Source organism: Anabrus simplex, chromosome 3, assembly GCF_040414725.1.
Source record: "Anabrus simplex isolate iqAnaSimp1 chromosome 3, ASM4041472v1, whole genome shotgun sequence".
In the NCBI taxonomy this organism is placed as follows: Eukaryota; Metazoa; Arthropoda; class Insecta; order Orthoptera; family Tettigoniidae; genus Anabrus; species Anabrus simplex.
Window position 1 is genome coordinate 157,131,880 of NC_090267.1, and position 24,297 is coordinate 157,156,176.

The 24,297-nt window shown below is 41.4% G+C and overlaps 1 protein-coding gene across 1 annotated transcript in view; it reads right to left on the minus strand.

The window, feature by feature from the left end:
• The window catches only part of LOC136867130 (trypsin-3), a 135,616-nt gene that overhangs the window by 85,110 nt on the left and 26,209 nt on the right, over positions 1-24,297 (minus strand). Inside the window, exon 5 of the mRNA XM_068227026.1 lies at positions 6,762-6,884. Within this exon, the coding sequence (XP_068083127.1) occupies positions 6,762-6,884 (123 nt within the window). The remainder of the gene's footprint in view (positions 1-6,761; positions 6,885-24,297) is intronic.

Consider the following 24,297-nt stretch of genomic DNA (forward strand, 5'->3'; position numbering starts at 1 on the left):
TCCAATGGGAGTTGGGGTTGTGTTGGGCCTTAGCCCAGAAATTTCTGGAATTTCCCTCTCGGCTATAAAACCTGGCACATTTTTGGATCAGGTTGCCTTAGTTATCGCTCCAGTCTAGAGTGTGTTTATAAAGGAGGCGAAGGCTCCTCGTCCATCTTCGAGAGGTCCACCAGCTCAAGGTAATGGGAAATCCTGTTTAAAATGTGGTAGTCTTTCAAAGTTACCTCGAGGGAAAGGTTTCAAATCTTTAATAATGTAACTTCATTCTTCTAAAATTTAAATTTCAAACTCTAAATGTAAATTTCAAACAAGCCGAAAGAACTTAACCAAAATCAGTGAATAGGGAGTGAGGTACCCTCTCGTATTCCCTCTCAACTTGATGTTGAGGTGACTATGATTTTGTAACCTTTTCTATCTTGTCATTTCCGTAATTTATATATTTCTGTCCATATAGTCACCTCAGTAGTATAGCCTTAGCCTCTGTAACGTCGGGCCATAAGCCGAAATAGGATTTTATGCATTTATGTACATTTTAAGCAGTGCAAGTCTTCATCTCCTCACCATGTTGGTTTGTGGACCAGTAATTTAACCTTTGTTTTTATCCAAGGCCTTGCAGAATGGCTTCGTGTTACCCCTGTTACAATCGAGGTCATTCTTTCCATGTTAAAGATATCGGACTGTTGAGCTTTTGAGACAGTGAATACTGCTGAAATGTAGGTTGTGCCTAGCTAGGCCTGGAAAGTGTACACTTTCGAAGACGGGTTCTTTAGTGTAAATTTATAGAGCAAAGACGCTCTTCCTATTAATGTGAAGGTTGAATAGTGCCTTTGGAAGGCTGGAATGATATACTGTTTAGAGAGTAATCTCCTAGATATTTTGTGGATCAAGGGTGTTCTTATAATATTGCATATCCTGGATACTCTGTTTCCTAGTGGTGTAAAAGGAAGTGGGAAGTCTGTCTCATTGACTGTTGGTTAAATGGGAGCAGTTGTGCACATGTGTCTGTTGTCTGTTAGGTCATCAGCCCAGAGGCTGGTTGGATCCTCAAATAGCACCACCAAAGGTTATGCGGTTATAAGGAAACCCCAAAAACCAATGGAAGCACCAACATGAGGCGTACTAGGCAAGATGAGGAGTGAGGTAGTTTGCCATTGCTTTCCTCACTGGGTCAGAAAGTACTATTGCAGCACAGCTGACCTCATGAGCAGCACCTTTCATAACACTCAGATGCACTAATCATGCTTCGAATGTCATTACTCAGCACTACCCATACCCCAGCAACTTTCATATTGTCACAGCCATGGATGTTGACTGGGACTTTGGTGGAAGCTACACTTTACTCTGGCCTGTGTCAAGAGATGGATGCAAAAGTACTGTATCCATCAAGAAATGACAGCAAGCAGATGTGCTCATGTATAATCTGTAAATTGGGAGCTTCAAGCTCATGTTGTAAATTATTATTGTCTTCTTTTGTATTTGTCTGGCAAGATTACGAGCTAGCCTCATTCCTGATCTATTGTTATTTGCTCAGCAAAGTGTAAATAATTGAAATTTTAAGAGAAAAGAAAGGTTAGGGAAAGAAATAAAACTGCCAATTTTAAATTTTTAAATAAATCTTTCGACCTTCGTATTAGAACTTCAGTCTATGTCACGCAACATTAGTACCATGGTTACCGCTTGCATCGGCAATATCTACGCGCGGTATGACTGTCCTATGTTTATTTTTCTCGCAGACGACTTGCACGACTCGCCGATGCTGCCAACCACTGTACTTAGGAACTAAATGGTACTGAGCCCTGGACCACAAATTACATTTGTTGAGGCTGGACCACAATTACATTTGTTTTCACATAGGTTAGGTTAGGTTAGGTTAGGACTATGTTTAATTTTATCGCAGGTTAGGTTAGGTTAGGTTAGGTTATTTTTCTCGCAGACGACTCGCGGTTAGGTTAGGTTAGCCCTGGACTATGTTTATTTTACTCGCAGACGACTCGCACGACTTAGCCCTGGACCACAATGACGTTTCTCTTCACATTAATACACCACGGCATTCTATGTCGAAATGATAGGATTGATAGAAGCAAAGCCTACTACTTCTTTCTTCGTACATAGCGCATCCAGTGCATCTGGCCATTGTTGATACAGAAAACATATCTAATTATATTGACATGGCATCGTGTGATGGATGTGTTATTAATGTAACAAGTTTTTCAGCGAATTACAAGAACAACTTCAATGATTTACTTCAATTCTATGTACGTCACAATTTGATTTCAAATAGCAGAGTATGTGAATGGTGTGGCCGTCACGTCAAATGATTCGTGAATGAGAAGTTCAATCGTGTTGTTTTTCGTGTCGTCGCCTAACCTCCACTACATTAAGGTTGGTTCCATTTACATACATTCTTCTTCTCTATTATACATTGTTTATCATTCAGGTTACATTTCCTTGTGATTTTTTCTTCCGGTGTGGGGAACGCTACGTACTACTAATAATTAGGCCTCTATTTCTTTTTTATATTCAATCACAAGTCGCGCGGATTTAAGCCTCTATTTCGTATTCATATTTAAGCATAACTAGCGCTATCTAAGGTTTCAAGTGTTTAGAATCGTAATTACTGCATCGAAACGTCTCAACTATTTCATCACGTTGTTATATAATCGTGGCTGGCGTTGGCACGAATGGACTCTGCATCGCCTAAAGATTTGCCCTATGAAATGTCACTACCATAGTTCAACATAGCCAGATATTCTTACTCTTATTTGTTTCATATGGTTATTCTTTGACATTGCCTCACTCTCAGGTCTTTTCATCGCGTAAATTGGTCATAACTTCTGTCTGTATTGAATTATAATAAAGTTTTATTGCAGCCAATGGCCATATGTAAATTTTCTACTCTTTACTATATTCATGTAAGGACTTTTCTCTTTTGCTGCACTTATTGAAGTGGTATCGTTCACATATTTTCTCACACAGTTTGCACACGCATTCGTCGCTTGGATCGTGATATATCTCTTTTACGCATAGCTTATGATGGAAACCATGTACTGCCAGCCTGTTGATAGCGCTGCGCATGATCTTATTTGGGCCCATCCAGTCTCTGTTTGTCATAGCTTCCGTCACGTAGAACTCCGGCCAGATTTCTTCTCTTTTGCTTAACCTCAGATTTAGGTGAGCAGTGGCTTGGGGTGTCGATGGCACAGAGAGATATCTAAGGTCCTCGATAAGGAAAGGCTCCTGAGCTAGTTCATAAGCTAGTCTAGATGGAGATGTCTTAGAAATACCTAATATTCTTTTCAGGAAGGTAGCTTTCACTTTTTCAAGGGTAGTTATGTCAGATGTTGATAATTTGTCCCAGATTAAATCTATGCCATATGTCAGAATGGGTAGTATCTTTGCATGAAAAAGTTTCATTGCTGAGCCTATTGATATTTTGGTTGGGTCTTGTATATCGTAAATTCCTCTTATTGCTGCTGCTGCTCTTTCCCTCACATGTATTTTGAATGAGGATCCTGACGTTTGTAGAGTGATGCCAAGGTAGCGAAAATTATTTACTGTAGTTAAATCTACCCCTGCATATGAAATTCTATCTGTCGCTGCTATTCTTCCTCCTTTTCTGAAGACCATACAGACTGTTTTGTTCTTATTAACCTGGAAGTCGTTTGTTTTGGCCCATTCCTGTAGTCTGTCTACTGCGATCTGAAGGTCTTCTCTGTTTCTCGTGTATTGAATTATGGGAACGACATTTCACTGGACTAGCCTTCAACCAATGGCAGTGTCCATTCGCCCACCGTCAGCCATGATTACTATGATACAAACTTGCGTGACAAGGTCTGAAGTTTTACCATTTTCGTATATCCATCCATTCGTGCACGTACCTTTCTTCACGTATGTAAACTACGGTATCTCCGTAACGCTTAGTATGTTGGCTAGACGGATTAAGGGTAAAGAGGATAAAAATAAAATAATACTTATAAGAATATCAGAATGCTTGAAGCTTTTGTAACAGTCAGCTAAGAGCACTGAAATCACCTGAAAATATATGGGATACTCCGAAAATGTATATCGAGTAAACATCACGAAGGCTGGTCCGATCCTCCTCAGCTCAGCCATCAGCCGTCATAGATGGCCTAAGCATCACTGGAATGACGTACAAGAGAAGTATGAAGTGAGCTTGTTTCCCATTGATATCCTCGCCTAGCCGGACGTTGCTATTACATATCAGTCTGCCAAGCCCATTGAAATGCAATAACCGACTCAATGAAATACATTTTTACATCATTCATAACAGGGACTGGCTGCTTAAGAAAGTTCATTATTATCATCGCTCATACCTCAGCCACTTCCATATTGTGAAAGATACGGGAGAGAAGTATGGCCGCGTACGCCAAACTCGGTTATGAGTTAACCGCAGTAAAATAGATAGCTTACCATGTTACGGTAAATTTCTGTTACAGCAAGCCCGGTTCAGAAATTTGTGACTTTTTCCCGCGGTTGAAATTTAACAGGTCTACGTACACTACATTACCTCACGAGTAAGTTGTATATTACGTGCATCAAAAGTGTCGTGATCCGATTTAAAAGTTTGCCGGTCGTGCGTGAGCGATATAACCTCATATTGCGCGCATCTAAATTGCCGCGAAGTTATCCTTAAAATGGTTTTGGCACCGCATACAGTATATCTACATCATCTTGAGGTTGGTGAAGAGAGAGAAAGAAACTGTGGTGTCCTTGTTACAATTAATATGTGACCAACTCGAGTTCCCAACTCATAGAAATAATTTTGATTTGCGAGGGAGCAATCTAAGTCAGTTTCAAGTGCACTGAAATTTGGCCAGGGCCTCTTAGGGTGCATGCGCCTGGTGCATGCACTGTGCACGGTGCAAAAGACGACTTCACTTGGTTGACCAGAGTGCACATCCCCACTCCTCGATTTGGAACAATACCGCTTACTCTATCTTTCCTCACGCCTATCTCGCTCGCTCGCCCCCTGTCTCCCTCTTCCACACTTCCTCCGTAGCGCTCCAAATCCGAACTGAGTTGATCCGAGTAGAGCCGAGATTAGCCGAGCTTAGCCGAGTAGCTCAGAGATGAAGCGTTGGTCGGAGGCGAGCCGAGCGGGACCGATGCACAGTGCACGGAGCTCTTGCGCCTCGATTTGCACGCGTGAGATTTTGGGCGTTTGAGAGGTCCTGACCTAAACTAAAGTAACCTTAGGAAACAAGATTAATTCATATTAGAAATAAAGGACTTTAATAGAAGATATGATAAAAATTAGTACAGTGATGCTGACAAGTGTAAAATAATTCAAATAATATTAGTTCTAGAAATAAAGACAGAAGATTAACTGACTCAGTGAGATACATTTTCGCATCATTCGTAACAGGGGCCGGCTGCTTAAGAAAATAACAAAAAATAACTAGGAACTGGATAAATTAACCCGCGAGTGGTCGCTAGCCGAAATGTAACATGAGTGGTCGCGTGTGAGACTTTCTCTCACATTAAAATAAATATGACTTAATTCACAGTTTTGTGGGGCGTAAGGCTGAAATTTACTACTGAAATGAAACGCAAGTTCTACCCTATATATTTTAGATAAAAATGAAATGATTAGCTGAGAGAGAGAGAGATGGCGTATGGCCTTTAGTGCCGGGAGTGTCCGAGGACAAGTTCGACACGCCAGATGCAGGTCTTTTGATTTGACGCCCGTAGGCCACCTCCGCGTCATGAGGATGAAATGATGATGAAGATGAAACATACACCTACCCCTAGTGTCATCGAAATTAACCAATCAAGGTTAAAATTCCCGACCCCGCCGGGAATCGAACCCGGGACTTCTGTGACTAAAGGCCAGCACGCTAACCGTTTAGCCATGGAGCCGGACATGATTAACTGTTTATTAAAGACACAAATTACTACTTTAAATAACATATGAAATGTACATAAAAATAACTTCCGTCCTGAAGTTGTAAAAAGTAAATCTCACAGAGGCATTATATCCAGTAATATTTACGTACAAAGCAAGGTTTCTTGAACACAATAACATTTTCAAAACAAGAAGTGCCCATAATACAAATACTAACGCGTACAGCAGGAGTAAGTTTTCCGCTTCACTTCAAAATAACACCAACGTCATTAGTCGCGCGATGAGAGGAACTCTCACGCAGCGCGCACGGACACATAGGAACCTTTGTTCTTACTAGGGGAGCGGGTGTTTACCCTTCAAATGTGAATCGCTCTACTCACGAAATTTATAAACTCAGCTAGACGAGGGAACAGTCACCTCTCTTTCATCACTGTGAAGTAATATCACAATAAAAAATAATGTGAGAGAAAATCTCATATAGCGACCACTCGCGGGTTAAAAACACGGGACTGTCAAAAAATATCACTGCTTTCTGGATAAATTAAAGACAAATGACTGTCGAAAGCATCACTGCCTTCTGAATACTGCTTTGAATTACTTCCGAGGGCCATAATATGGAGAAAATTGAGCTTCAAGAAACCACGGTTTCAAAATCAAGGATTAGCAATGATGCAACAGGTTAATGACAATACAAGGTAAAAGTTTTACTACCGTTTCGTAACGCCTGATATTTACCGAGAATGGTGCACCCGAGGATGAGACAGGTTGATGAAGGTAATCAATGTCTTCTAGCCCACACTAGAAGACACAGTAAACACTAGGTTTTGCCGGTAAAGGCATACTTCGGATATACAGTGTGAGTTAATACGATTACTTCACAATAAAGGTTTCTTACCTTTATGAATGGGCCAAAGATGGTTGCTTCGGCGTAGTTTCCCAAGTCGAGGTCTTCATTAAGATCAGGAAGAGCTATGGCCTTCCTTACACCCATTTGAACATCAGGAAATGGCTTGGACAACTGTAAAATGTAAATTTCAATAGCTCCATTATAAATATTTCGTTAATTTTAATATATAGAGTATCCTTAAAAAGGTTCTATTATTTTTAGAGGAGGCAGCACGCAACAAATGAAGGAAAAAACGATCCTATAAATATTGGTCGTTAACTCAATATCTTCGGAGTTACGGTCCGCTACTACTACCACCAATGATCACCATGTTTTTGATCTACTGTTTACAACATGTGCTCGATGTAACCACCAGCCTTCCAGCCTACGTCTACGCGTTCGTTGGAACACGCCGCATTGCATCACAGGCACTGATTACGTGTTCGTGGTGCAAAGGATCCCGATTCAGAAAGGCGTTATAATAGGGTACTAAACAGCTTTACAGATGATGTGCGACGTGTTGGACGTACCGTTTATGTGCCCATAGGTTGTTTCCCTTTGCTTGCCCGTAACAGAAGATCACATCGGCTACTTTCCGTGTTGAATAATAGGCCTCCATTACGTGCTGTAAGACCAGAGAAGGGAGACAATGAAACAAAATTAAAGTACTGCAGTGTCGCAAAGAAACATGCATCTTTTGAGCACTATTGTACACCTGACGGAACTAACTGCGAGAGCAATATGGTCTGTAGTACACGTTGACTAGTGTGTTTCGCTCTTGCTTGATGCAGTACAAATGAACGCACAGGACGTACTGCATCTTGTTTACCTTAATTTTTTTTTTTTTTTGCATCAAGTGACTACGTACAAAGGTTTCGCATTTCTTTCGTGACAAAGTGCTCGGAGTGCAATATATGACTCTCCTACATAATAAGACCATAACACAACACGCTAGTAGGGTTTTTTTTGTTTTTTTTTGTTTTTTTTTTTTGCTAGGGGCTTTACGTCGCACCGACACAGATAGGTCTTGTGGCGACGATGGGATAGGAAAGGCCTAGGAGTTGGAAGGAAGCGGCCGTGGCCTTAATTAAGGTACAGCCCCAGCATTTGCCTGGTGTGAAAATGGGAAACCACGGAAAACCATTTTCAGGGCTGCCGATAGTGGGATTCGAACCTACTATCTCCCGGATGCAAACTAGTAGGTTTACGACCAATGTTTACGTAGGAACGTATTGCCGACTTTTGTTGCAGACGACCCTTCGTAAGTTATTGGAACATCGTGATCATCGATAGTCGTGGTAGTGGATCATAACTCCGAAGATATTGGGTTTGCGACCATTGTTTATAGGACTGTTTTTCCTTCGTTTATTGCGTGCTGCCCTCTGTGTAAAAATTGGAACCCTTTTCAGGGACATCCTGTATATATATTCAATTTATACCTGCTTACCACGTATGCATGCTGAGGGGTAATATATATTCTCAAGACCATTCAAGGCAGGGGTTTCCTTATAGCGGCCCGCGAAGCCATATTTTGTGACCCGCGAGAGCATTTTAGGAAATAATGTGAAAAAATATTTCGAAGCTCTTTCAAAAAGTTTTTTTTTTTTTTTGCTGTTTGTTTTACGGCGCACCGACACGGATAGGTCTTATGGCGATGAAATGAAATGTGGTATGGCTTTTAGTGCCGGGATTCCCAGGACGGGTTCGGCTCGCCAGATACAAGTCTTTCTATTTGACGCTTGTAGGCGACCTGTGCGTCATGATGAGGATGAAATGATGATGAAAACAACACACACACCCAGCTCCCGGGCCATTGGAATTAATCAATTAAGGTTAAAATCCCCGACTCGGCCGGGAATCGAACCGGGAACCCTCTGAATCGAAGGCCAGTACGTTGACCGTTCAGCCAACGAGTCGGACCTTATGGCGATGATGAGATAGGAAAGGCCTAGGAATTGGAAGGAAGCGGCCGTGGCCTTAATTAAGGTACAGCCCCAGCATTCACCTGGTGTGAAAATATGAAACCACGGAAAACCATCTTCAGGCCTGCCAGGGCTCCCAGATTCAAGCTAAGAGCTGCGTGCCCCTAACCGCACGACAATCTCGCCCTGTCATTCAAAAATGTATTACATTTTATATCCTTTAGACCCCTTATACCCAAGTCAGAACTAATTCGTTTTTAATATTATTTCCTCATTTTAAGTCTTCACTTGATCTGAATAGATAATTTTTGATTTTCAGAAAATTAATTTCACTCTTTTATGCAATTGTAAAATAGCGTTTCAAGCAATTAAAAATAACAAACCTTCATTTCACTTGAACTAAACATACTATTTCATACTGGTACCGCTGTATTATTTGCAGAGTTTTACGAAAATTGGCCTATTTTTCAAATTCGGCCCGCGATCATGACTAAGGTTTCTATGTGACCTCGAACCGTTAGAAAGTGAAAATACCTGATTTAATTTCACCTAGCATTGACAACAATAATGTCCAGTGCAGGTTAATATCATGCCACCGAGAGAAGTTCGTGACTCATTTCAGAATTTACACCCATATTACACCCGTATTGTAAGACTTCAGGGGGCGGAGGGTGGTCCTGTCGGAAATGTTGCTTATATTGCCCATGATACGTTGTCCGGTTCCTTGGCTACCTGACCAGCATAATGTTCTTTAATCCTGAAGCGACCGAGTTCCAATTCCGGCAGGGATGAGGATTTCAACTGGAGCACTCATATTAACAGTTGTGGTGATAAAAGTAACTGCCCAGTATCCGGAAGATAGTGGGTTCAAGCCCCACTGTCAGCAGCCCTGAAGATGGTTTTCCGTGGTTTCCCATTTTCTCACAAGAAAAATGCTGGGGTGTACCTTAAATAAGGCCACGGCCGCTTCCTTGCCACTTCCAGCCCTTTCCTGTCCCATCGTCACCAAAAGACCTATCTGTGTCGGTGCGACCTAAAGCAACTTGCAAAAAAAAAAAAAAAAAAAAAGTAACAGCCTCCTCTTCTGGCTCAGAGACTGAGTGTTTGCTTTCGTCTTAACACTTCTCTTCATCTGCATACAGCATACCACATAACTAATCACCACAGAAACACGAAGTAGTAAATATAAACCTCCACATAGTGCTGCCATCAGAAAGGTTATCCATCCGTAAAGCTAGGTGAAATACGTATCACGTGCTGACACCCACAAATTGGAAATACAGTAGGTCAGGAACAAGATTGATTCTAACGCTTTAGAACTTCGCTTTAGTGTTCACTTCAGTGCTCTTATAGAAGGTTCAGTAGGACATGATGACCAAAGAATATTTTTCTGGCCTCCCATCTAGGTAAAAATGAAATGGCGTATGGCTTTTAGTGCCGGGAGTGTCCGAGGACAAGTTCAGCTTGCCAGATGCAGGTCTTTCGATTTGACTCCCGTAGGCGACCTGCGCGTCATCATGAGGATGAAATGATGATGAAGACGACACACACACTCCCAGCCCCCGTGCCAGCAAAATTAACCAATTATGGTTAAAATTCCCAACCCTGCCGGGACCCGAACCCGGGACCCCTTTGTCCAAAGGCCAGCATGCTAACCATTTAGCCATGGATCCAGACCTCATCTAGGTGACCGGATTCGAATCGCAGCTAATGCATATACGATTTTTAAAATAAAATGTCATCCTGATATGTTTCCGATTTCACTAAAATAGGAGGTTCTGGATGGATATGTTGTAAAGGCAGCAGTGTAGACTACCCGACAGTCAGAACTAACTTCTATCAGAATAGTAACTTGGAAACTCTTTTCTCGCGACAGAAATATGGACACATCTTCCTCAGGTCATATTTCCACTAACGACACAAAACACGTCTCACGTCCCCAGCGACGTCGTGCGACCTCTTCCTGGATATCGAATGATACTACGTCATGTTCCGAGGTTTAAAGGATCTTACTTCATGCCAGTGAAGTCTTCTGTATGGGCAACGCAGACCTGGGGGGCGAAATAAAGTAGGACATTGGTTACCAAAGTGGTCAGTATGTTCGGCACGTTATGACTGCAATCATCACAGTTGCAGTCTTATTTTATGGGTTGCGGGTGAATGTGAAATGCCACCCAAACGTCGCAATTTACACCATTTACTTTGGTATCTAACCTTCATTCCCGAAAGTTTCAAGATGAGGTTCGAAAGTTTCCCCTAAACGGCACCGCCTGCCAGTCGTAGGATGCGACCGAAAGGGGACTCCAGAGGCTCTCAAAATTTTAGCGTTGGTTGTGAACATGGTGCTACTAACTGAGTCAGGCATTGCTTCAATTTACTATTGCCGGACTCTTTACTCTGCTATCGTATCTCCCTTGGTCAAAACTTTTTCTCTTCTGACCCACTGTGCTTCCTATCGAAACAGTAATCACTACCACAACATACTCCCGCCCCCAGCTTCCGGTAGGAATATTGGTATCGTTCTATCAGTCACATTCCTCACGTTCTGGGTTTCCTGTGCATAGAAATCAAAAGCTCTAGGTGAATAATATTCTTCTTCGGCTCGCTTTTCCCATATTTACCGCCTGAGATCTCCCGCTTTATACTTCCACCTCAATTTCATTCGAGTTGGTGGTGGTGATTATTATTTTAAGAGAAAGTACAACTAGGCAACCATCCTCTATATAACACTAATCAGAGAGGAAAAGTCAGAGAGAAAAGATGGAAGGGGTCCGACACGTCGAAAATTGAAGGTATCGGCCAAAGGAAGACACGGGCCATGAAGGGCATGAAAATGAAAGACACCCTACGTAATACCGTCGGGGTTTGAAAATAACAAGAGCTGACCAAGAGAGGTCGGATAGGATATATGGAAGTGAGGAGCTTGACACAAGTAAGTGGAATCAATACTAAAACTCAGCTGAGTGCCCCGTGGTCGCCAATCCATGCTCCAAAGTTCAGAGACTCTGAGGCCCCTTTTAGTCGCCTCTTACGACAGGCAGGGGATACCGTGGATGTTATTCTACTGCCCCCACCCACAGGGGGTAATTTCGTTCGATCAACTGCGTCAACTGGACGGAGACCTCCAGAGAACATATTTAACTGTAAGCAATCCATCCATCGCCTTTTTGGTCTTATATCCAATAATCAATATTTAAACGTCACAGACAAGTGCCATTTGCCATTCAATAAAAAGTAGAAGCAAGCTCACAAAATATGGTGAAGGAAGAAATGGTGTTACCTTTACAACAATGTGACTGGGCGTAGTTAAGGCCATTTGGTCTTCACTTAACACTAAATATGAAGGAATGTGAATTCGTTATGTAATCAGTTCAGTATCTCGAGCACAGAATGGACGGAAATGGTATGCACACTAGAGAAGAAAAGACAAAAACTATCAAAGAGGCGGCTACGCCACGAAATCATTCTAAATTAGAGTCTCTTGTAGACCTACTGAACTTCCACAATACATTCATTGCCAAATAAGGCGACGGTAGTGGAACTTCTCTCTGTAATTTTACAAGTTGCTGTACGTCACACGGGCACATAGTTTTTTTTTTTTACAATTTACTTTAAGTCGGACCGACACAGATAGCTCTTATGGCGATGATAGGATAGGAAAGGGCTAGGAGTGGGAAGGAAGCGGCCGTGGCCTTAATGCACAGCCCCAGCATTTACCTGGTGTAAAAATGGGAAAGTACGGAAAACCATCTTCAGGGCTGCTGACAGTGGGATTCGAACCCACTATCTACCGGATGCATGCTCACAGCTGTGCGCCCTTAACCGCAAGGCCAACTCACCCGGTGTTACATTTTTAGTTTGTTTTTGTAAGGATAGCGCACTATCAGCGGAAACTATATCGGATTGTTTTCAGGCCGACTTTGCTGCACGGGACTGAAAAATTTGTGGACTCAGGATGCCTTACTCATAAGTTAGGAGTAACTGACATGAAAGTAGCGAGTATGATTTCCGGTACAAATGGGGAGAAATAATGGCATAAGGATACTCGAAATGAACTTGATGGATGAGGCTGTACGTATCAACCGGTTTCGGCGTAGGTCATATGAAACGAAAGGAGGAGAATTCGATATCTAGGAGAATAACATACAGTAGTGGATCTTAGAGGGTAAGAGAAGTAGAGAGGGACCGCGGCGACGATAGTTAGGTACAGTTCTTAATAATTTAATAAATTACAAGAGGTAAGGAAAAAACCGACGGATAAGTTACGTTATGCTGTGTTTTGTTTCCATAGATCGACCTATCTTCCAAACGTAAGTTCACAGCTGCTTGCCTCTAACCGCACGTACAAATCGCTCGGTAACCTCTCTATCATTTATTATCTAGGAAAAACAGCTGGCACTGAGAGAAATTCAGTTCAAGACATTTCAAAGTGTCAAAGATCTTTTGAAATAAGACCAACTTTTAATTCATTATAATACATCCTTACCTTTGGTACTCGCTTATGATGCTTCGTCATATGTTGTAGGAGCCGTATGTTTTATCTGCTGGCTGACAGATCTGCGACTCCACTCTGATTTAACTCACGAATTTTGCAGCGATGTGAACTATGTATATTATTCAAAACTAGGTGAAGAAGCACTGGTAATATTTTGGGCTGCTTTACGACTATTGTGACAGATCGTAAACCACTGTTAGGTTTCCTTCAAAACAGAAGAGCAATATCAGATGTGTTGTCTCCCGGAATACTACACATGGGTTCGACTTCAGGTAACTATGATTAACAGTTGGAGTATCGTCCTTTATCAAAACAACAAAACTAGGTTGCTTGCAGCAGAGCCTGATTTAGGAGAAGCTCACCCCAAGGTAGGAGATGTCTTGCTGCTGGCAATAGCTCCATCAACAGATATTGAAAGCTACAAAGAATGACTTGCTTCTTTCAAGAGTTACTAGAGCAGTACTTATTGAAGCAGAATCAATCATCAGAACTTATGGTGCTGAAATCTCGACATGCAGCTCAATCAATTGTATCCAGTATGCCCTCTTTGAGGTAATCGAGTTGTTGCTCCGATGAAATACATAACTGAGGTACTTCAACTTTTCATAAGGTTCACCGAAAGCCTTGTACACATTTTCGACGTGGTCTGAGGTTTGTAAAACATGAAGTATGACGGCAGATTTAACAGATATAGATTTACTACGAAATGCGTTTTCCACTCATGGATTTCCCGACATTTTAGTGTCAGTCACGCAGCAATTACAAATATTTATTGGAAAGCATGGATGAAAATATTGTTATAGTAGTCCGTATCACGCAGCAAGTAACGGTGTAGAGGAAAGAATGGACCAAACAGTGAAGAACCGTTTAAAACGTTCCTACTCACCTAATTGGAAGTGGGAGCTGGCAAATGACTCGCCCTAAGAACTACACTGTCTGCAAAACGTTCCTACTCATCTAATTGGAAGTAGGAGTTGGCAAATGACTCGCCCTAAGAACTACACTGTCTGCAGCGAATGGTCTTTCACCTACTGAGATGCTAACGGGTAGTCGTTTGAGGACGATGTTGGACAAATTTTACTCGGACTCGACAAAAATTGATAAGATGGACAAGCAGATATCAGCGAATGAAAGGAAAAATATAGAGCTGAAATTCTTTGAAGTAGGAGATTCCGTATATTTCTGCAATTATGGTAAAGGCAATAAAGGAATACCAGGTACGGTTGCCAGAGCAAATGGTAAGCAGTATTGTACATTTCGAATGAAGGATGGAACTGAAGTTCGTAGACATACCAGCCAATAAAAGGGACGAATACTGCGGATGAAAGTGATGTGGAAGAGATTACACCGGAGTAAGTTTAGCCTCCAACAGAAGAAGAGGATGAGGTGGATATGGGAGAGCGACCAGTTGTGAAGGGACGGCCGTCACCGCATCATTACCCGTCCCACTCTTTCAGTGCAAAATATTGGATTATTTTGTTGGAGAGAGAAGTCTACGACGATCCAAATGGCAGCGCCAAGCTCTTTCTGTAATTGACGCGGAGACTACTAAATGATCACGATGAAGACAAGGTGAGGATATGTCAGAGATGATCAGAAGAGCTTTAACGGGCACCAACGACCTCGATGGGCATGGCAATGACCTACTGTAGATGCATTGGAACAATAAGTTGTTGGATGATTTGTCTAATATATTTATTGGGTTAAGATATACCATATTCAATGCATGTTTCAATTCTTTCAGTGCTAACTTTAATAAATTCCAGCGCATTCTTGCACTTATATATGCATCATAACTCGAAGCCTGGCCATTAGCATTCCTTGTGGTTTATGTGAATTTCTTTTCTGAGTACAGGTTGGGTTCAGGTACGAAAGGGGGCTCTGATGATGAGTTCATGAAGATGAGTTGGCGGTGGTCCTAAACAGTTTGGGAACCACTGACCTAGGACAGGTTGACTTACAGCACACATGTCCATTTCCTGGAATGATAGTGAGCAAATATTGCTCACCTTTGGAATTTTTGGAGAAAATATTGTCCTCTGACTCGGAACTGTTGCCAGCCTTTCCTGCCAGAAATCTTGAACAATGTCGCCCGTGCTACGCAGCATGTTCTCTAGGATGTTGAACAACCCTATTTTTCCAGTAGAATCTCCTTTCGTTGACCACATGTGAAACATAGTAGGTCGACGACTGATGAGTTATGTGAGAAGGCCTAGAAATCGTGCAAAATTACGACTGGTACTGTTATATTCTCCAACAGTCTTTCCATGTAATGAGTTCTTAAACCTGGGCGAGATAGACTGTTGTATTGAATTGGTTGTTTGCTGTAATATGTTTATACCTTACGCTAAACAAGTGGGGTGGTCCATCTAGATGGGAACGCCCTCTCTAGCCAGGAGATGAAGGTGGATTGAAGGGAATTTTATGCGGAGAGGAGGATAGGTAGAAGAGACAAGATATGCTTGAGGGTGAAGAATTATTGCCTTCTTTGCTCAGGCTGAGAGTTAAGTTTAGAGAGTTGGTGGCTGTTTGGGGATGTGATAGTTATTGACAGTTTATTCTGTGGGTGCAGTCACATTATGACTGGTAGAGCCTATGGGCAATTTTTAATGAAGAGATGGATGATTGTGGATCAGTAGCATGCTCCTTAATAATATGATAATGGGTCGTTGGTGGACGACCCAATGGTTTGTGACTGGTTGATTTAATGATGCGGTGACTGAGTAAATTGGCTTATGAGCGTATTTTTAAAATAATGCTGAGATGAAGTTGGAGATGGTTAAATGGTGGATACTTTGACGAAATGATACGTGAGTAAATGTATGGATGAACGGGTGACTCAGAAAGTGGGTGCAGAATCCTTTCATTTCATTCCCCCCCTTTACTCCATGACATAATGAACGACCTTTCACCCACACTTTTATCCTATAAGTAGAGCCTTGTGAGGAGTAATGATAATAAAGATGAGGAGGGCGCCATTTTTGATGGATAAAGTATGGTTGTGAATGGATATTGTATGGCTATGTGAAGAACAATGATATGTTGATGCAGGGATAGGAATAGATTCATTAGTGACTGAATGAACGAACAGGTTGGTGTGAACTGTCGGAAGAAAAAAACCGGAAATAAGGAAAAGAGCGAAGAAGTGGAGAAAAAGGCAAGAACTAAAAATATTAGAACAAATTTGATTAAATGTTGAGGCAGTAACCATCAGCTAAATGTTCGTGGGATGCTTGGGATTTAGACTAGGGTTTCTATCGGGGCGAAATTGAAGTGGGTGGTTAGAAGTGGGAGCTCAACGTTTGATCGGTGATTACTTGGAGATGGCCAGGAACAGGTGACGATTGTAGGGATGGAATGTTAAAAATGAGTTGGTTAAGAAGCGAATCATCTTTTCAATTGTAGGGGAAAGAAACATGAAGTGGGTACGGGTGGTGGCGGTGTCGACTCTCCGTATCGAGGCGACGAGTTCAGGGAGAGCTGTACAGCCTTAAACCTTCTGGATTAAGCGGGATGCGTTTCGCCACAGGCGTAGCATCGGGGTGGTTTTTCAGAGTTGATGCATTTGAAGGCAGAATCCTCCTGAGTGCAATAACACCACACCGGAAGCTGGGCTGTACGTTGTACTATGGGTAAGTAACGGTATCAGCACCGAACCAAGACTCCGAAGCGAAAATAGGGATGAAACCCTGAACCGATGTATGTCCCGACAGACTGTCAGTCCACCTAGCAGATCCTGTTAGGTGACTAAGGGGGCTCATCTTAAGCAACCACAGAAGCTTCCATTCCGTACATTGAGGGGTAAGGCGAGCCTCTTAGAGGGCAACGTCCTCTCCCAGGCCAGGCAACTTTGGAGCCGTGAAGGTGATTTACGGAGAAGGTGTGGTTGGTCACCATGGCCTACACTGAGAACTTTCCCGGCACTCACCTTAGTGCAGAAGAATGGGAAACCACGGAAAATCATTCTCAGGACAGCCCACGGTGGGGTCCAGCCACCTGTGATCCCTCTAATATAGAGATGTATAGCCATAGCAACCATTCCTCTGCTCGATTGTCAGTCGAAGTGTAGAGCTGTCGGATCACGGACCAGTCGTGGCCACTTGTAGGCCGAAGCCTACACTGCAACTGCCGACCCTAATCCGATTTTTAAGCGGGAGCTCTCTAATACGTGTGTTCACATTCGTTCAGTAAGTGATAATATGTCTGGGAAGACTTACTTCATCCCCTGTCAATTTCGCATACTTGTGCATCTTGGAAGCTAACCTTTCTCCGTCAAATGCACTGAGTTTTAACTTTTAATTACGGAGCTGAACTCCGTGATGGTAATAGGTGCGGGGATTCCCACATGACTAGCCATGGCATATGCTGCAATATTGGGCATTATTTACGCTCCATGTGATGTAACCTATTCGCATTAAGGTGGAAGCTTTATCTTGAATCACTTTACGTGTGATTATAGAGGCGGAATTACAACCTACTTTTATAATAAATTTGATGTCTTATTATTATTTTGTCCTCCTCTTGGTTTGGTTGCTTGGGCCTTGTTAGTTAGCTTTCGCTCATGTGACATTGTTGTATTCCCTCCCTCTTTCTGTTGTTATCTATATTTACGTATTTTTGTTTTAATTGGGATTGCTTATGCGGGCCGTGCTCTAACTGTGTGTATTCCTCATAGAACTATGATATATTCTTGTGCTTCCATAAAGGGCCACTTTCTTTATGATCATATTTAGATTTTTCTATCAGTGTCCAATCAATGTAACATACGAATCTCTAGTTTGTTTCAGGTGTGTAATTAATTTTTGGCTGGTGTTTCATTGCACTGTGTATCACTAGTAAGATACGACGTTGGAAAGTATGGCTTCCTTCTTAACAAAAATAATCCATGCTAGGAATTCTCCTTTCTTTATAATTAATGATATACTTGCGACAAATGGAATCTCAACACTAAGAAACATATCAGTTTAGAGGAATGTAATTTAGGCTAAGCAACTGTGTAGGTAACATATTCATTTTACTAAAGTTTCCAGATCAAAGTTAGAGATGCGTGAGAAGATATGACATGGTGGTACATTGATAACCGCTGTAGTCGTACGAGTTTGAATGCAAGAATGCAAACGTGCATGCACTGTGTCGTGCAGGTGCCGTTTGACTTTTTTGGGGGGGGGGATGGAGTTCCACACCTGTTTCGCCTGGTTAGTTAAATCAGCAACAGTTAATGCTGCTATTGGATGACACTGGATTTGTCGTCCCTTAAAATCCCATACGTGCTGAATGGCTGATAGGTGTCATGATCCCGCAGGCCAAGGCAACTGGTTGACGCTCTGTAGACGACGTTGGTGACAACAACGGTATGAGAACGAACGTTAACCTGCTGAAAACACGCCCTTGAATACTTGGAATGAATAGCAGCATAACCGGTCCAGGCGTCAGTCTGACGTACAAATCCGCTGTCAAGTTTCTTGAGATAACGACGAGAATGCTCTTGCTATCGCTCCGCAGACCATAACCCCTGGTGTAGGTCCAGTACATCAACGCTGCGGACATTCGGTTTCAAGCACTAACCTGACCTCCTTCTTACTAACCTACGGACATCACTGGCACCAAGACAGTAAAGGCTGAGTACACAACAGTTCTCCATTCCACCCGCCAATGACCTCTAGCTTGACAGTTGCAGATGTCAGTGATTCGGAGTTAGTGGAATGGACGCTACAGGACGTATGACTCAGAGCTATCCCTCAAGTAATCGATTTCTTACAGTTCACTATATCACTCTGGTGTTAACTGAACCTCTAACGGCTGCTGCAGATGCAGTACGATCTACCAGAGCCATATGGCGAGTACGGCTGTCTCTTCTTTGCATAGCGGTTCGTATGCGACCGGACCACGTTCATTTCGGGACAGTGCCTTCACGTGGCCTTTGTGCCAACAACGATGCCATATGGATACATTCCTTTCAAGTCTTTCTGCAGTATCGCGAAAATGACATTCACCTTCTCGTAGCCTTATTACATAGCCTCGTTCAAACTCAGAAATCTGCTGGTATTGCCTTCGTTGACTCCTTAAAAGCATGTTTGTTTCACACTTACCTCACAACGTCAACACCGAACAATAACTAACGCTCACGAAGTGAACAGTGCCTATTTAAAGCAAACTTGATTTGCAAGGTCATAGTGGCACTACAAGCACAGCTCTTTGTCGACTGGCGCGCAAATTTGAATGGGCGTCATCTTCCGGATGTGCAAACACGCCTCTCCAATTTATCTAGCAAAACTCTTTCTTGCTGTTGCGACGTCTTTTCCCACGAGTATATGTACACTAAGCGATCAAAGGTACCCGGATACCTATCTAAAATTGTACTTAGATATTAACGTGTCTTGTTCCCTATTACTGGGCATTAATATGGAGTGGGTCCACCCTGCGCCTTCATGTTGGACTTAAGGGGGGAGACCCAGCTTAACAAAGGGGAAAATAGGTTAATATTCATTCGATTGTTAAATATGCTACAATTGTTGTTGACAATTGCTGCACATATGCCAGTATTGGCATGCTTCCTGGCAACCAGAAGCAACTTCAATAATGTCAGAATTTTAAAAATGTTCTTATTTTAAAACAAAATGTTCGAAATTTCCCGCCTTTTTAACAATACATCACTGTTTCCCTTACAAATTCCAAGTTTATAAGAATTTTCGAACATTTCCTTTTTTAAAGTATGTATCAAACTTCCGGCTACAAAATGACCCTCAATCATTAACATAGAATGTGATTTGGATTTTTTGTCGGGTTTTTATTCCGAGCACCAAACAATATTAATACTTTTGTGAATAAATACGTTATATAAAATCTAATTTAAATCCTATTGGTCTGAATGAAGTACAGTTTGTAGTACAACATTATGGGAGGAAACTCTGAAAATATCATAATTATTCGTGAAACAGTAAGAGAGTTATGAAGGAAACCGTGATATATTATTAAAAAGGCGGAACATTTTGAACATTTTATTTTAAAATGTTATAATTAAAATTTTGACATCATTGAAGTTGCTTCTGATTGCTCTGAAGCATGCCAATCCTGGGATATGTGCAGCATTTGTCAACAACGCTTGTAGCATATATAACAATCGAATGAATATTGGCCTATTTTCCCCGTGTTGAGCTAGGTCTCCCCCCGCCGGGGACGCTTTCAATGAGATGTCTGAAAGTCTATGGAGGAATGGCAGATCATTCTTCCTCAAGACCCGAAACGAGATAAGGTAGTGATGTTGGACGCTGGGGTCTGGAATGGAGTCGACATTCTAACTCATCCGAAAATATTCCATTCGTTTCAGGTCGGAACTCTGGGCAACCAATGATTTTGAATAACACTATATTTATCAGCCGACAACTTATCTAATTTGCTTCACTCGCTCGTCTGCTTTATCTGGGACTTTCCCCACCTGCATACTTCCTTGATATTGCGGAGTCCCTTAATCGGGAACCTAAGTCTTTGGTGTTATAGTTCGCTACCCACTACTAAACAGCTGTGGAGCTGTTTCATTAACTCCAAAACAGAAGCGTAACATATTCTGCTGCCATCAGCACCAGTTGCCATTGTATAGTAGATGAATTTTTCTCATTCGTAACCCCACATTAAAAGAATATCCATCATTAAATAGCAAGCCAGAGGAAGAATAGTTGAGAAAAGATGCATTCCACGATAATGTTCGGCCCATATGTTGTTTCCTGCGAGACTCCTCATTTCTCATCTATCCTCTCTGACCTGTCCTTATCAAACCTTTCTTCGAAGTTATGTTTTGCGAGGCCTAGGGAATCTTTAATCTTAAAGCCGTTTTATGGACCTGCCCTTCCTTTTATCAAATAGCATTATTATTCGAAGGGAAAGTCCTCTTTCTGCAAATATCAAATTAATATAGAAGATTACCTCTTCACATTTCCACAAAAACTGTGATAGAATTCCCATTCTTAGTGCGAGAGTTTGGCTTAGTTTACTGAGTGAAATTATGATCTCCCCCTGGATTTCCTATAGTGGTGCCAAGTCGGCAAGATTGATGAAGCCGTCATTTGATATAATGCGAATAGAACGTTCAGCTTTCAGACGATTGAGGGCAGTGTTTCCCACGACGTGGTATCCGCCAGAAATCTCAAAATTACATCTCCTCCTGGAGGTGCAATCCATGCCACATTTTCGCCAGTTCCTAGAATTTGTAATTAGGTAGTGCAAGGTGAGGAAAATATGATTATGTTCTACAGGATATAACTTCGATTATAATTTTCTGGAGATCTTGTTATGAATTTATGTTTTGAAGACGTAGGTTGGAACTAACCTTTCTCTGATGGGGGATCTGACGAACCGCACAACTTCTGAATTTGCAATTAATATCATCTGTTAGGAGACGGTTCGAAAGTGTAAGTTGGAATTATCCATTGTTCAGTTATCTGACAAATTCCACATAGGTGGATTTATTTATTCTTCACTTCCTCAATCTTGTAATTTGCTAATAGTTTGCCTTGAAAGAGGTTGGGATTAGCTTCTGTACGAAAATATTCCAAATAAAACTCGATCAGGTGTGTTTTTAGATCCTTCTTTTACTACATATCTTCGTATATAAAAACGATTTGACATGTCTGTCTTCCGAAACGACAGCACATCTAGATCAACGGACGTAATATCATGATATTTTGCACAAACATACTGAGAGAGATCTGTTACATGATTAACTACGATCTGTTACAAGATGTAGGCCAAAATATATTATTTACGAAATTGTTTGCAAAAAATCGCGCGATAGATTACTACCATGGTTACATGAGCATAGCAGTGACATAAGTTTGTTGATATGTATGGTAATTGACATATTGATTGTTTGGGCTTTACCAAGGGTGATGAAAGTACGTCGATCTGTGTAGAATGTTTCCTACACTTAAAATGCCTTATTAATGTATCTTATGTGATTGACCTCAGAGTTTTAACAGTACAAATTCAAAAGCGCTAAAATCGTCAAGCTACGCACGATACTAGGGATATGAAATTCGAACCTTTTTCTTTTACACGTGGACATATTTGGGTAATAATGATACCAAGCGTACACATTTAGGATTTAAAATAACTCCGATTTAATGTATTACAGAGAACATTGCATAAATTTGTTACATTTCTTTTTGCTCGTGGCATTACGTTGCACAGACACAGATAGGTTTTATGGCCACGATGGGATAGGAAAGGCCTAGGAGTTGGAAGGAAGCGGCCGTAGCATTCATTAAGGTACAGTCCCAGCATTTGTCTATTGTGAAAATGGGGAAACCACGGAAAACCATCATCAGTGCTGCCGACAGTGGGTTTCGAACTCACTATTTACTGGATGCAAGCTCACTGCTGTGCGCTCCAATCACACGGCCAACTCGCCCGGTGTTACATTTTTAGTTTGTGCTTTTAGACCGACTTTGCTGTACGGGAGTGAAAGATTTGTGGACTCAGGATGCCTTACTCATAAGTTAGGAGTAATTGGCATGAAAGTAGCGAGTATGATTTCTGGTACAAACAGGATAAAATAATGGCAGAAGGATACACGAAATGAACTTGAAGGACGAAGCTGTACATGTCAACCGGTTTCGGCTTGGGTCATATGAGAGGAAAGGAGGAGAATTTGAAATATAGGAGAATAACATAGTGGACCTTAGAGAGTAAGAGAAGTAGAGAGGGACCGCGGCGACGATGGTTAGACTCAGTTCTTAATAATTCAATTACAGGAGGTAAGGAAGAACCGACGGATACGTTCTGCTATGTTTTGTTTCGACATATCGACCAAAAAATACAATATTTGCGTGATTATTTTAAACAGTCGCGTAGAAAGTCAAAAATATTTCTTAATTTCTCAGTCAATCACGCCGAAACTACTGGTCAAATTAAGCTGAAATTTTGTATAGATAGGTCGAGACCTAAAATATTCAGTTGAAATTTAATTTTATATTAATTAACCTTTTCTCAAGGCCATTGCAACGCTAGAAATAATCACCAAATAAAGCCAGTGTGTGTGCTTACATTTTGACTTTCATTTTTTTAAAGCACGCGTACCAGTGCACCCGTATGACGAACGTTCTTCGAAGGGGTATTTGGCTGGTTCTTGGTAGGTTCTAAGAGTTCAAACTGGGCACTAAAGTGTGCAAATTTTGGTGTTTAACAGAATACACCTCAACGAAGGGTACAGACTGAAGTCTGTAACAACACCAACGATTTCCCGTCTGCTTGTTCAGTGTGGTATGATACATCTATAGTGATGTATGTATGTATGTATGTATGTATGTATGTATGTATGTATGTATGTATGTATGTATGTATGTATGTATGTATGTATGTATGTATGTATTATAACCTTCCAGTGTATGTCAGGATGAAGTTGGTAAATACATTGGAAGTTTATGATGAAATTAACATCAATGAAATCATATGTCTGATCATCATACGTCCAGAAGTGTCTGAACTCAAGTGACTCGTCTAATTATCTGAACGATAGGCGGCGTATTGAAGGAGCCGCGGAATGATGATACGATGCCCGTGGTGCCTCGGTAAATAATAAGACGTCGTGGTACATAATGCAGAATTAAATGAATGTTACACTTTCCTCAAATAAAGTCTGCTAAAATGCGTATAAATGGCGAAAATATCAATGGAAGAGAGGTATCGGAGGCCATGGAATGAGTTGAATTAATCGGAATAAGCTGAGTTTATATGTGATGGCCATACTTTGTTCATCTAGTCTGGTACGATTCGATGATCGAGATTGATGACGAAATTGTCGATTAATAACCTAAATACGATGCAGTAAATTGTTAAACGAGTTCCTTTGCCGACATAAATGATTCGTACGGGATCACTACGTATTCTGTGTCATGTGTTTTGATTGTCAAAAACATATGGGAGCTGGAAGTATGGAGAGATCATAAAATGCAAACCGTCTGCCATTATTAGACGTAATGTGAAATTTGTTTCCTGATGAGGATGGATATCAATTTCGGTAAGTCTTGGGAGGATTAGAGCTGTTAAATACGTAGAGAGAGATTATATAAAAGCTAAAAATAACGCGATATTGGCATATCATTGTGGAATAACTTATTGTAAAACAATATATATA